This window comes from Capsicum annuum, chromosome 3 (genome assembly GCF_002878395.1).
Source record: "Capsicum annuum cultivar UCD-10X-F1 chromosome 3, UCD10Xv1.1, whole genome shotgun sequence".
Taxonomy (NCBI): Eukaryota; Viridiplantae; Streptophyta; class Magnoliopsida; order Solanales; family Solanaceae; genus Capsicum; species Capsicum annuum.
The window spans coordinates 251,121,718-251,135,079 of NC_061113.1; the positions used below are offsets into that span (position 1 = coordinate 251,121,718).

Sequence of the window (13,362 nt, forward strand, 5' to 3'; positions counted from 1 at the left end):
TCTCTACAGAGCCAACAGCAGCAGTACACCAAAATAGCTTCATTCCACCCTGAGCCTGCAATAGCTGCATAAATAAATAAAAAGAAAATCTATCCCAGCTTTATTATCATGGATAACAAAGGTAAATAGGACATCCAGCGTCACTACTTTCTAAGGCAACCAATACAGTTCCAGCTTTACTATCATAGACAACAAAGGCCAAGCCCGTCAAAAGAAAAGTATACTGCTAGTACCTGCTTGGCTTTTTCTCAGATTCCGAATGTTGATGCTTATGCCAAGAGGACTTCCAAATTGGGAAGCATTATGATAGTCCTTTACTCGAATTGAGTTTTTGTTTACAAACCTATTCTTCCTCAATGCTGGTAATAGGATCTTTTACCATCTAAGTCGCTACTTTGACTCATGCTATAAATTATTAACTCTGATTTTCTCATTTCACTCTAGCTAAAAATAGCTCTGTCGATCGAATAAAAAGTTATTGATATCTCTCTTTAAATAGCAGGGAGGTTGCGTATATTGGGGTGGAACTACCTGTTGAAGCATTCACAAATATCCTTTTCTCTTCTGGAACGACAGGTATTTGTTATCCATTGCAAGTATTCTATCTTGCTGACTTACTCTATGATTTAGTGCCGAAATTTTCTTAGTGACGGGTTAAAATTAATTTAAGGTTCCTTTTTAGTGACTTAATCTATATGTTCATTCATACCTTTGAAAAAATGTGTATGTTCATTCATTTTCTCTCGTGGAACGAAAGAAATACCTTTTTACCTTATCAATAATATCTTACCTTATAAAAAGAAAAGCACCCATTCTTTTTCTACCACATTTAATGAAGAATATGTCATGATAATTACAGGCAAAGAGTTCAGTTTTTTCCTGTTGTCTTTTTATAATTCATGTTAAGTATCGGTATGAGAATAGTGTAGAAACTGCTTAGTGACTCATTCATGAAGGATTAAGAAAAAAATTTAGATTGGAACTACTAATATAAGACTATTTAATTACACTTGCTCTCTGTAAATGTTTTTAGGGAATCCAAAGGCGATTCCGTGGACTGCGTCTACACCCCTTAGGGCAGCTGCTGATGGATGGTCCCACTTGAACATTGGCAAAGGTGATGTGGTGGCCTGGCCCACTAATCTTGGATGGATGATGGGCCCTTTGTTAATTTACAGCACTCTGCTGAATGGAGCAACCATGGCCTTATACAATGGCTCCCCCCTTGGTTCTGGCTTTGCTAAGTTTGTTCAGGTGTGATGCAATGCAACTCTGTAGACCCATTTCAAATACCAAATCAATAGTGGTGGTGGTGTTGATGATGATATACAACTTTGATTTGTTAAAAAAAAAATTATGAATCTTACTTAGTTGCATACTTGATTGGTCTAACATAAAGCATGGAACTCTCTGAACATCGCTCAATACTTAAAGCTAGGTGATTAGGCTTGAGGTGCCGCACTTTCTTGCCAATTAGACGTAAAAGCAAATCAAAGAATTTATACCAATACAATCTAGGACTAACTTTGTAATCAGTATTTCAGACATCATCCTTTTTTTCCCCTAATACTATCAGCTATTTAACTTCATATTTCTGAAGGCTAGAATACCATCCCGAATGACTTCAGATTATTGAAAAATTGGTTTTGCCGTGTTGTGCTCACTTCTGTTTACAAATTTTCGTTACGGATTCTACCATATTTTGCCATCTAAAATCCTCAAGAACTTGTCTAGGATGCGAAAGTAACTATGCTTGGCGTGGTCCCAAGTATTGTGAGGGCATGGAAATCCACAAATTGCACTGCTGGTCTTGATTGGTCATCCATCGGGTAATTCTTCTTTATCATCTTTGAAACAGTTGGGGCTTTAGAGACACTATATTGTTAAAGAAAATTATGTGTTATTTTGTTTCCTTTTCTTTTCACCCCTAGTCATCCATGCAAACACTTTCATTTGTCTTGGGCATATCTATTCTTATAATTATATTTGACTTCAGTAATCCATATTGAACTTGAAACCTCTCATGCTCCAACGGTATTTCCAACATTTTTGTAGCTTAATTTAGTTATGTATGATGGCAGGCACTTTGCCTCCACCGGTGAAGCATCTGGTATGGATGAATCCCTTTGGCTGATGGGAAGAGCTCATTACAAGCCTGTAATAGAGATCTGTGGTGGAACAGAAATTGGTGGTGGATTCATTGCTGGTTCATTGTTGCAACCACAATCTTTATCTGCTTTTAGCACAGCAGCTATGGGTTGTAGTCTATTTATTCTTGGTGAAGATGGGTCCCCTAGAGTAAGTATTTTTCAGCCTTCCTTAAAAAATAAAGGGTGATTTTCGTATAAAATGACACAAGAGTTAATGAGCACTGACCAGTTCTTTTCTAAAGATGCAACACTGCAGATCTTATGTAGGAGTTTGTTAAACATTATATCATGGTAAATCTCAACTGTTGCATTTACTGCATCTGGGGGCTTTTGCTCTAAAGTATCAAGTTTATTCCTTAGTTCTGTCTATCTGTGGCATACCCGATAAATTATCGAAGTCGGTAACTTTTGAATTTGAAAACATAATATCTTATTGCATAATGTGCCATGTAGGATGATCAACAAGCAGTCCCCTGCTTTTATTTACATAAGAAGCCAAAATATTCCATTGCTTCTCTCTGCTGTTAAGCTGTTATTAAAAATACTCTGGGAGTAAATTGATCTGCCTTTTTGTGTTTGTCTTGCATGCTTCCTCATATGCCAAGTGTATTAGAAAGTCAAAGACCCTAAGAGGTGATAATATACTGTAACGATCTGGCACTTGGAGTTGGATAGAAAGTTTGAAAGGGAATGTGCGGAGGTGGTGTTTCTGGCCTTAAGGTTTTTAGTGGTTTACATGATATGTTATCGGAAAGCAGCTTGTTCCCAATCAATTCAGTAGAGAACTTCCAAGTTTTGGATAATATTCTAGTTCAAGGTTGAAAGCTTCCCCGTAACATATCTTAGGTTGCCGCTAGTAAATGTTAAGCAATTTTCTTTATCTCAAGGAATGGTTGAAAGTTATGAAAGGAAGAGTTGCCACATGAAAAATCAGTAGTTATCCCTGGAATGGAGACTCACACTCATGAACAGTATGTTGAATGAAAGCTCCTCGTACTATATGCTGTTAACTCTATACTTCCAATGTTGCTAAGTGGTTGGACAAGTTAAGGAGAAATTACTCATGGCCAGGTAATTCTGGATGGAGTGACAAAGAAGTCATCAACATTAAATATGGTACGGCAGATAAGAAAGCACTGGAAGAATTTCAAACAAATATCTGTGGAGGATAGGAGGAGGATTAGGATGTGACAATAGAATGGAGTGAATAGGAAGTGAGAAGGTTCTCCAGATTTTTCACCCCTTGTTATGGATCAGTCACAAAAAAAAGGGGCGTGTACTGTACGCAGCCTTACCTTGCATTTCTGTCAGAGGCTGTTTCCAAGACTTGAACCTGTGACCTCCCGGTCACATGGCAACAACTTTACCAGTGACTCCAAGGCTCCCCTTCTTATGGATCAGTCACAACTGCTGTTGAATTTTGAGCTGGAAACAGGTTGAAAATGAACATTGGGAAAAGTTATTTAATAGGGAGACGGACAAAGCTGGTGAACACCTACAGAGAATTAAAACTTGAAGGACTTGTACTTGGGTAGGATTCTATTATGCAAGCGGCAGCGAAAGTGATCTGTATTCTCCTTTTCTCTCAGCTGGGGTGAGAGGAGGGGAAGTATGGTGTTTGTAAAAGAAAGAGAGCTTCTTTTTTTATTCATAAATTGTTGACGTAAGTACATTTAAGTAGGAAAACTCCGAACTTTACAGAAATACTGTTTTCTAGGTTAAGTACTGTGTTCTAACGAACATGGGATAAGCAGGTTTGGTAATGAACTGATATTAAATAAAAAGTAGAAATTTTACGCTAGTTAAATATTGCAAGTGGCCCTAAATATAGTCGATACGTTCAAAGTAATTCTGTAACTTTAATTGTAGCCATTTGATTTTCCTGGAATTGGTGAAATGGCCCTGGGTCCCCTTCTATTTGGGGCATCAAGCACATTGCTGAATGCTGACCACTATGGTGTATACTTCAAAGGAATGCCTGTTTGGAATGGAAAGGTTAGCTAGTTATTATTTCTGATTCTACCTTGGTACTTTAATTCTTTTTTCAGATAAGTACTTAACGTGTAAAATCACCTAACAGGTTCTTAGAAGACACGGAGATGTATTTGAGCGTACTTCTAGAGGTTATTACCGTGCACATGGCCGTGCAGATGACACCATGAATCTGGGGGGTGTGAAGGTCTACTCTTTACCTTGCATTATTATTCAACAATCATGAATTATTAAGGTCTCTGTGGCTACAGACCACTTATCATAGCTGATGTGTGTTACCGTAGATAAAAGAATAACTATTTTGTCCTATTTATTGCGAATTGTTTCTTTGATTGATTATTTCTAAAAGAATATTAATAGATGACTTATTTATATATCATATTAGTTTAGATACTCATAACAAGTGATATCAACTGTATTACTTGCAGACAAACTAATGCATTGTCTTCTCTCTTACCACAACTGAAACTTGTGATTCCTTTTGCCAGGTAAGTTCAGTGGAGATTGAGAAAGTTTGTAATGCAGTTGATGAAAGTATCGTCGAGACAGCAGCTGTTGGGGTTCCACCACCTGGAGGTGGTCCTGATAAATTAGTTATTGCCGTTGTATTTAAGGATCCCCAGGGGTCAAAGGGCAACTTGAATTCATTAAAAGTTTCTTTCAACTCAGCTTTGCAAAAGAAATTGAATCCTCTATTCAAGGTATGCATATAATATTCAGCTTTGACTGCGTAAATTTTGAAAGCTTTGTTTCCTTATCAGGTCTAAAATGTTGCAGGTTTCACATATAGTAGCCCTCCCTTCACTTCCAAGAACAGCAACAAATAAAGTCATGAGAAGAATTTTGAGGCAGCAATTTTCTCAAATTGGCTCTAAACTGTGACCTATGCAAAGCAACTTGTAGTTCTAGATTATGATTTGAACTTTTTTTTTTTTTTTAAATTCCCACCTGGTGTCAGGTACTCATACTAGAGCCCGACCAAATCCATACCAAGAGGGACTCGAACTTGAGACCTCTAGTTAAAGATGAAGGAGTACTTTCCAATCTACCACATCCCAGGGTCGGTGATTATGATTAGAACTAATGCCATAAGAATAATGAAGCATTTAAACAATTATTCAATAATGGTGGATTATTCCATCCGATGTAATATGTATTTGTGACTATATCTAGTTCTTTAAGCATAATTCACAGTTTTACTGATGGCACTTAATTAGCTATTAAAGTCAAATTTGACTGTCTTTTCACTAGATTAATTGCACAAATAGCTGAGTTTTTTTAATATCGAACCTTCAAAGGGATGGCTGGGAGTTATATAAATGTATACTGCAGACTGGAGAAGTTGTCAAAAACTTGTGTTTTTGAACTAAAAGTTAATTTTTAAATTTAATGCTTTTAAAGTCTCAAGTGACAAATGTACTGCGTCTTGTGCTTTTTATAAAAAGCTAGTCTAGTGCATTAAAACTCCTGTTATGTCTTAAGTTTCATATATACATTTTAAAAAAAAAGAGTGATGGCTTTTTTATATTGAAAATAATTAATTTTAAAATTTTCATTTGATGTTATTTATGAATTTTTTTTTATAGTCAAACTACTGTTATGGTTAATTTAAGATCACAAGTTTAAAATTTTTAAAAGAGTCCCTAGATTTCTCAAACATACTGCTACAGTATGTAAAGTCGCGCAAATGTTGTGTTATTATGTCACGTGGATGATTATATAACGGAATTACTCAAAATTTGAGGACAAAAAGTGGAACATAATACTAATGGGAAGTGAATTGGAATTAATCTATAACTTAAGGACCAGAACCGGAATTAAAAACATTACCCCAGGTACAAGGCACACCCAGCTCAATCTAGAATCCACTAGCTCTTATTTTCACCATATACATAATCGAAAAAGCTTAGATTAAAGTTCCTTCCTTCTTCCACCAAACTTCCAAAGTTGAACCTCACCGGAGTTAACCCCTCGGCCGGCACGGCCTCTATGGAAAAACTTTCTCCACAATAAGTTCAAAATCTAACTAGGGTTTCTTTTTTCTGTATTGGAGAAAACAAATTTCATGGCGGCAACTCTCATATCGAAACCTACTCTTTCCTCTTCTTTCCTCGGACAAAAACTGTAAGCTTGTCTCTTTCTTCATTTCGATTTTTGTATGTACCTGTTTTTTTTTCAATCTGCTTAGAGGAATTTCTTTGCGAGTTTTTTTTTTAATGTATTATAAGTTGTACATTGAGCATTTAGGATCTATTTATTTGTTGTTGGCGCATTAAATTTTGTAATATTCTATAAATTTTGTGCAGGTCGAGTAGAGAGAATTCGAAAAGGTCGGAACCCTCTCGTTTGGTTCCAAGGGTTACAAAATGTGCAACGGATACGGCTTATGGAGGAGGTTGGTTTTCTATCAAATTGAAAATTCTGTGTACAGACATTAGCTCTTTTTTTTCTTTTTAGAATTTGCGACATAATGTACAGACAATAGTAATTGATGAATCATACCCCCTCGGTTTCAATTTGTTTGTGTGGTTTTGTGACTTAGACACGGAGTTTAAGGAAGTAAAAAGAATTTTAAATCTTGTGGTCTTATACTATAGATATGTAGAGTGTACCAAAATGAAAAATGAGGTCTTAAACATGTCAAGTGGAAGTTGAAATTAGAAGAGTTTACATAAAATAAAAGAGGCATTTGTTTTTGTGAAACGGACTAATAAGGAAAGTAAGATGAACAAATTGAAACGGATGGAGTAGTAGTTTTAGATAAATAACTCAGTGGTCGGTAGAGATTTTGGGGAACAGTTAATGTTTGGGTTTCAATGTTATCGAGGTCTTGGTGCTCAAGAAGCTGCTTTGGAAATAAGTATTTATTAGGGGAACTTTATATTAGGAGAATTTTAGAGATGGAAACTCTGTAAATTTCTCTATTCCAAACTCTGTTGAAATGATAGAGGGGATTTAAATAAGAATCCTGGAGCACAGATATCTTCTGAAGCCTTGATCTTTCACTCTGTGCAAAATTAATGAGAAACACCGTCAAATTTTTCTTTTCACTTTGATAACTTCCTTTATGGTAGCAATGAGTGGTAGCAGAGGGAAAAATGGAAGTTAAAGTAACGTTTTTTTACGCATTGGGTAAGTTACATAAGTTATATCTCTGGTTCTTTGATTACATTCTAGCATGAAACATCTAGTCTGATGATCGCAATCTGATTTCTAAAGGTAATGTTCCGAAGTTTTCTCGATTGAATGTTTGGGACCCCTACAAACGTCTCGGAATAAGACGTGATGCCTCTGAGGAAGAAGTTTGGAGTTCACGCAACTTCTTGTTAAACCAGTATGCCAATCACGAGAGAAGTGCAGAATCAATTGAAGCTGCTTTTGAGAAAATACTAATGGCAAGCTTCATAAAAAGAAAGAAGACAAAGATTAACTTGAAAACAAGGCTAAAAAAGCAAGTCGAGGAATCTCCGCCTTGGGTTCAGAACCTTCTCAGCTTTGTGGAACTTCCACCACCTGTAATTATCTTGAGGAGATTATTCCTCTTTGGATTCATGGCATGCTGGAGTGTGATGAACTCTGCTGATGCTGGCCCTGCATTCCAGGTTTGTTCTGTCTCAGTTTTTTTGTCCGTGATGATTCTTCAAAGCTCATTGCTTTGCCAATACCTGTATGCTGTAGGGGATAAAAGGGCATGTTCTTACGGCCACATTGTGCCTTGCAGTATATATAGTTTTTAATCAGTTTAAATTTATTCTGGCATAAATCTCAGAAATGGTAAAGATCTGTACAACTTTTGACACCACCGTCATTAAAAATAAGATCTAGGTGGTCCTTCCCATCTGCTTTAAGTGTTGGTGGCACTTGGCAGAGTAACCAGTTACCTAAGCTAGTGGTAGGTAGCACATAGCAGGTACCTGCGCTGGTGGGAGGTAGCACAAGTTCCCAAGGAATAGTCAAGGTGCGCACAAGCTTGCTTGGATACCCCACCGATATAAAAACTGTTTCGTTTTTGCACTACTTTCTAAAGCATTAATTTGGAACTTAATGTTGTTGATAGTGTTTCTCTACTGGGATGGTGGATTGTACATGTACACCACATTCGCAAGCCCCTCCTACCTATCAAACCAAAAAGTAGATAAAGATAAAATGTAAATAAAATACAGAAAAGATAAGGATACTTTACTGATTAAAATATGAAAATAAAAGATATGGTTACCCAACACAGTGTCCGTACAAAATTCAAAAGTCAACATTCTTTTGTAAATAAAGAATTTCTATTGATTAGTCTGCAAAGAGCAAAGAACTTCTTTCGTCTTTGTCAAAAGAAAATTGCAAAAAACTTGGTTATCAACAAAAAAAATAAAAGTGCAGCAAACTTATTTCTTAATCATATTCATCTGAATGTCCCTTGCTGCATGGAAATCTCATTGCACTAAAATATCCTTGTTGAGTATCTTCATTTGTGTTGCGATTTTCTTTTGATAACCATGGTATCGGGCTAGCTTGCGTGCACCTCGGCTAATTCCATAGTAGACCTGCCACCTCCCATCCGTAACAGGTATCATGTAACTCTGTCCACCAAGGCTAAAACAGATGGGAAGAGATCATCTAGTGCTTTGTCTCTGCTAGGAATTGAACATGTGACCTCATGGTGCTCAACCCACATCATTGGCCACTCAGCCACACCCTTGGGTGTGTATTGCGTCGTTCTTAGTGGGAAGAAAGGATGGAGGAGGGGTGAGGTTTAAGTAAATAAGAATTGGCCTCTTTATGATACTGTTTGTTTCCCACATCATTTTGTGTATGAGTTGTAGTCTTGTTATAGTGTTCTGGACAATTCTCATTAGGCCTAATGTGCATTTTCTTGTCATAATTAGACCCATCCTTGGTGTTGGGCCACCCATGTTATGTTGCTTTTATGTTATGTCTAACACTAGGCATGCTAGATTCTTACTTCGGTTAAGTATGTGGATTGTAGTTTTCTTTGGACTAACCTTTCACTAGAGCTAGTTTTTAGGATTCAATTAAGACCAAGATTCATTTTCTTGACAGTTGTATTTTCAAACTCAATCATTTGGAACTTGAGAACCTTCTAAATAATCGTGTACTCAGGAACATCTCTCAGCATTCAGCAATCCTCTCTCCTTCTGGCTCTGGCTTTACCATAAGGAGGACCGTGAACTATGAGAACCATGTATTTCTGGGGAAATGGTCAATAGGAGCTAGAAAAAGTCAAACATGTCAGGAAACAAAGCAGTATTAAGCAAACCACCTTTCAGCCCACTAATGACTATACTTGGCTTTCTAAGTATCCCTCTTGCTCTAACTGCTTATACTCGAAACCTACATCAGCGACCCTAGGTTTTGCAGGGTTAGCTCCATAACAGTATAGAATCCAAAGACTAAAAAGTGATGTAAATTACAGTTATTCTCCTATGTTTTAGTTGAAAATGCAGAAGGTTTCAGAGTTAAACCTGCTTTTGGTGGTGCAAGGCTTGTATTGGGCAGCTGTGGGGATGGTATATTAATTTGACTACTTTCGTTCTGGATCATCCTTGCTGATACTTTAATGACATAATTGGCTCTGACAAGCTTTTCAAAATTTTAAATGATGTATTCCAGCTTATTTAGATTACTCTTTTTTATGCAGGTAGCTATATCATTTGGAGCTTGTGTATACTTCCTTAATGACAAGACAAAGAGCTTAGGTAGAGCTGTTCTTATAGGGTAAGTTTATTGGTTGTCTCGGTTTTGGACCAAAAAAATGGTTTCTAAATTCCAGTTTCATTTTCCGGTGTTGCACTTTCATCGTTGATTTGTTGCTATTACTAAGCGTGGGCTTTTATATATCAGGTTTGGAGGTCTTGTGGCTGGTTGGTTTTGTGGTTCATTGTTGGTTCCCATGATTCCTCCATTTCTGCTGCAACCAACATGGAGTCTTGAACTCTTAACGTCTCTCTTCATATATGTTTCCTTGTTTCTGTCTTGTACTTTTCTCAAATGAGACGCTAGAGAACCTGTTTTACTGCAGCAGTTTTGGCATGTTGCCTCTTGCTTAATTCATGGTGGTCCTTCAATTTGTACCTTCGAGCTAGTTATATGTCAATTAGAAATTGTTGTCAAGCTTGTAGGACTTAAGATCAATGTTTATCCTCCCTTTGTTATTGAATTTTCAAGTGATGTAAGTGGAAGATACATGTATCTGGGCTCATTGTTCTCCTTTCGCGCAAAGTAAAAAGTAAAACTTAGTGGGGGAAAAAACTGTTCCATTTTCTGCGACTGCGCATCATACTGGTTCCTTCATCTTCTATTCTGACATTTTTCTCATCTTTTTTTCTGTTCTCTTCCTGGCATTTTTCTGATCTGCAAGACCTTAACATATTGCAATATCAGAGGGCAGGATGTAAAGGGATTAAAAGGACTTCAAAGGCCCAATCAGTTCGCATTCGTCTGAAATCTCAATGTAGCATCTGCAGCAAACTTGCGTGACCGACCTCTTGAAAATTTGCCCTTTGAGTTGTTGACAGCGATTTCAGTATGCATAGAGAAGCTAGCACTACTAATTATGCTTTTTCTTATGTAAATTGTGTGCGCCTCTCTGGCTTTTGGGTTGGGGCACTTGGTTATGATAGGAAGAGGTAACAAATTAGGTTGGACTTCAGGAGCATTGTTGATTTTTACCTATCCAGTTTTAGTTCTCTGGATCAGAAAAACATTGTGACTAGTAATTATACAACACTCGAAACGTGAAGTTTTCTTATATTAGGATGCTGCTAGATTTTGGCAAGCTTCTTATCAGGCGGAACGTCCAAGAGTAGTCACAAAAAGCTTTAACAATAGAGAAAGGTCTGAAAGGTTTGCTTATATTGTCTCTGAGCTGTTCCTTTTGTTAGAGTCCGATTCTATCAAGATCAATCAGTCTATTCTAGTGCCTAGTGCCTTGTTTCATCTGATTCTAGGGAAGAGCATTCACTTCTTTAATAATGTTTAAAATTAAAAATGCCATATACTAATAAATAAGCATAAATAGACAAATAGCTAAAACATAAGATCGAAAAGTGAATTCGGTAACGAACAGTAATTTACAACATGAAGGTCTCATAATATCCAAACCAAGCTTCCTATGGAACAAACAATCATTAAGAACATGGAAATATAACGAGCCAAAATGGCTCATGCAGGGCATTGTTTTTTCTTATGGTGTCCCTTTGCTTTGTTGTTCCTGAACGCACAGCAGCCAACACCGTAAACAAAGAGGACAAAAAGGAGCAGGCCAAGGTTGACGAAGGACAATATGTTCCAATCGTTCTTGATGTGGTCAAGGAATGCCATCTTACATGATTGGCAATTGTAGCAGAGCTTGCTCTGTACATTACTCCAAGTCTTGCAGTCATTGTCCGCTACAGCCGGCCCTGTTTGGGGCATGGTCCAGTAGGTAGCATTGTGGAACTCCAAGCCGCAGTGAGTGGGTGGCTTGCAGCAACTCGACTGCATGCACCAAAACATAGATTAAAATTATATACACTGTATAGTGAACTAACTAACTTTTTATAGTACTACATTAATAAACCTTTAACGATTAGTGGCATCCACGTGGCAGAAGACTTTCTCGCAGATTACTTTTAGTCGGTGATAACAAATTAGGATTCGTTTGGCCCTGAAATTTTACTTTTTTCGAACTCTAGAAATCATGGTTAAACATAAAATTCTAAAAAGATCTGTTTTTACTTTTTTTTTTTTTTTTCAAAAGTTCTAAAAACAACAAAAATGTTTTCTCACTCCAAATAAAAAAAAATTCAAAAACAACTCTAATATATTTTACATGCGCAACTCCAAATTTTCAGAACCATTAACTGTAAATTCTAGTGATAAATTCATTGAGAAATGAGATAATGGATGAAGCCAAAAGAACCTGAGTAGCCGAGAGATTATATTTGTAAAATTTCTCCCCTTTGCCAGTAGGTATACGCTGACAAAATTTGGTGTCAACCAAACAACTCTTAATCTCCTTCCAATTCTCTTCATTCACAACATACTTCTGCAACCACTTAGTATAATCTCCAGTCTTCATTTCCTTATAACCTTTCCCAGATAAAGCTTTGCTCACGTTTTTATTCGTCACCAAAATCGTAAACAAAGTGAAACAAAGCAACCCCACAATGAGCAAAAACAAGACGAACAAATATATCCACATGATAAACGTAACTCGGCACGACGATCCAACCAAACCTAAAACAGAAACAGCAAGTAGGCACAAACCTAGTAACAGTAATGGCTTCTGCAACACTTTCTCGCAAAGCGTAGCGCTGTTGTTAAAACCGAACCAGATTGAAAACCCCAGACAAACCAGAGAAGCCAGCAGAGTCACACAGTTAAGGAATGTAATTATGAAATTGCTTGCTCGGACCATCTTCCTTTGTTTCCTTTGGGATGAATGGATTTCGATAATTTAAAAAATAAGTTAATGAATTGTATATATGTATTGAAAAGTAGACAACTATAATCAATGGATCTCAAAATACTATCTTAAGAGAGTTCTATTTTATTTTTTGTGACAACCTATACAAGAGAGTGAATGATGGGAAAGAAATGGCTAAAAAACAGGAGATGAAGGAAGTAATGGAAATAGGGTGGCAGTTAGCGAGAGTTATAAAGTTTAAGTTTGAATTTGCTTTAAACACCCAACAATTGGAGTCCTATCCAATTATAACAGTGTATTTTGTAATTTTAATTTATTTAAATTTAATAGCGCATTTTATTTTTTTAATATCAGCTAAAATAATTCCAGACATTCGACATTTAGGCTTATGTTCTCAGTAATCATAATATTAAAATTGTTTCAATATTTTGACTCCAAAAAATTTTATAGTGAATTTATAATTTTTAATTTCACTTAAAATAATATTGAAGATTATAAAAAAACATCAAATTTGTGTAAAGAAAGAAAGAAAAATTATTTACTTTTTACTAGAAATATTTTAGAGTTATGAATTAAACAACTCAAACTTCATATTAATAAATAGACTTTTTACAACAACATTTACAGTAATGTATTACAAATAAATGGTTATCAACATATTAAATGCAATTACTTCTTATTTTTATAAATAATAATATTAATATGTGAATTTAAATGTCTTTCATCATTTTAAAATACTACATTAAAAATAAGTAATGTGAAAAAATAAAAAATATAATGCTAAATTAGTAATATTTTAGG

The 13,362-nt window shown here is 36.1% G+C and overlaps 3 protein-coding genes across 4 annotated transcripts in view; 2 read left to right on the plus strand and 1 right to left on the minus strand.

Moving 5' to 3' along the window:
- LOC107862378 (probable acyl-activating enzyme 17, peroxisomal) overlaps positions 1 to 5,355 on the plus strand; it is a 12,128-nt gene extending 6,773 nt beyond the window's left edge. Inside the window, exons 7-14 of one of the 2 annotated variants that reach the window (XM_016707943.2) lie at positions 500 to 576; positions 1,034 to 1,254; positions 1,735 to 1,829; positions 2,082 to 2,298; positions 4,020 to 4,145; positions 4,231 to 4,329; positions 4,631 to 4,843; positions 4,920 to 5,355. In XM_016707943.2, the coding sequence (XP_016563429.2) occupies positions 500 to 576; positions 1,034 to 1,254; positions 1,735 to 1,829; positions 2,082 to 2,298; positions 4,020 to 4,145; positions 4,231 to 4,329; positions 4,631 to 4,843; positions 4,920 to 5,024 (1,153 nt within the window). In that variant the 3' untranslated portion in view covers positions 5,025 to 5,355. The remainder of the gene's footprint in view (positions 1 to 499; positions 577 to 1,033; positions 1,255 to 1,734; positions 1,830 to 2,081; positions 2,299 to 4,019; positions 4,146 to 4,230; positions 4,330 to 4,630; positions 4,844 to 4,919) is intronic. The other variant, XM_016707944.2, reaches the window with a different exon arrangement.
- A 565-nt stretch (positions 5,356 to 5,920) lies between these two features.
- Positions 5,921 to 10,403, plus strand: LOC107862377 (protein CHAPERONE-LIKE PROTEIN OF POR1, chloroplastic). Its single transcript, XM_016707942.2, has 5 exons — positions 5,921 to 6,266; positions 6,449 to 6,537; positions 7,362 to 7,744; positions 9,793 to 9,869; positions 9,996 to 10,403. Exons 1-5 carry the CDS (start codon positions 6,208 to 6,210, stop codon positions 10,144 to 10,146), a joined length of 759 nt encoding a protein of 252 aa, XP_016563428.2. The 5' UTR covers positions 5,921 to 6,207; the 3' UTR covers positions 10,147 to 10,403.
- A 568-nt stretch (positions 10,404 to 10,971) lies between these two features.
- LOC107865934 (tetraspanin-8) lies at positions 10,972 to 12,803 on the minus strand. The gene is made up of 2 exons (XM_016712119.2): positions 12,055 to 12,803; positions 10,972 to 11,630 (listed from the first exon to the last, which is right to left on the minus strand). The coding sequence occupies exons 1-2, from the start codon at positions 12,550 to 12,552 to the stop codon at positions 11,316 to 11,318; spliced, it is 813 nt and encodes a 270-aa protein (XP_016567605.2). The 5' UTR covers positions 12,553 to 12,803; the 3' UTR covers positions 10,972 to 11,315.
- Positions 12,804 to 13,362: the final 559 nt, after the last annotated feature.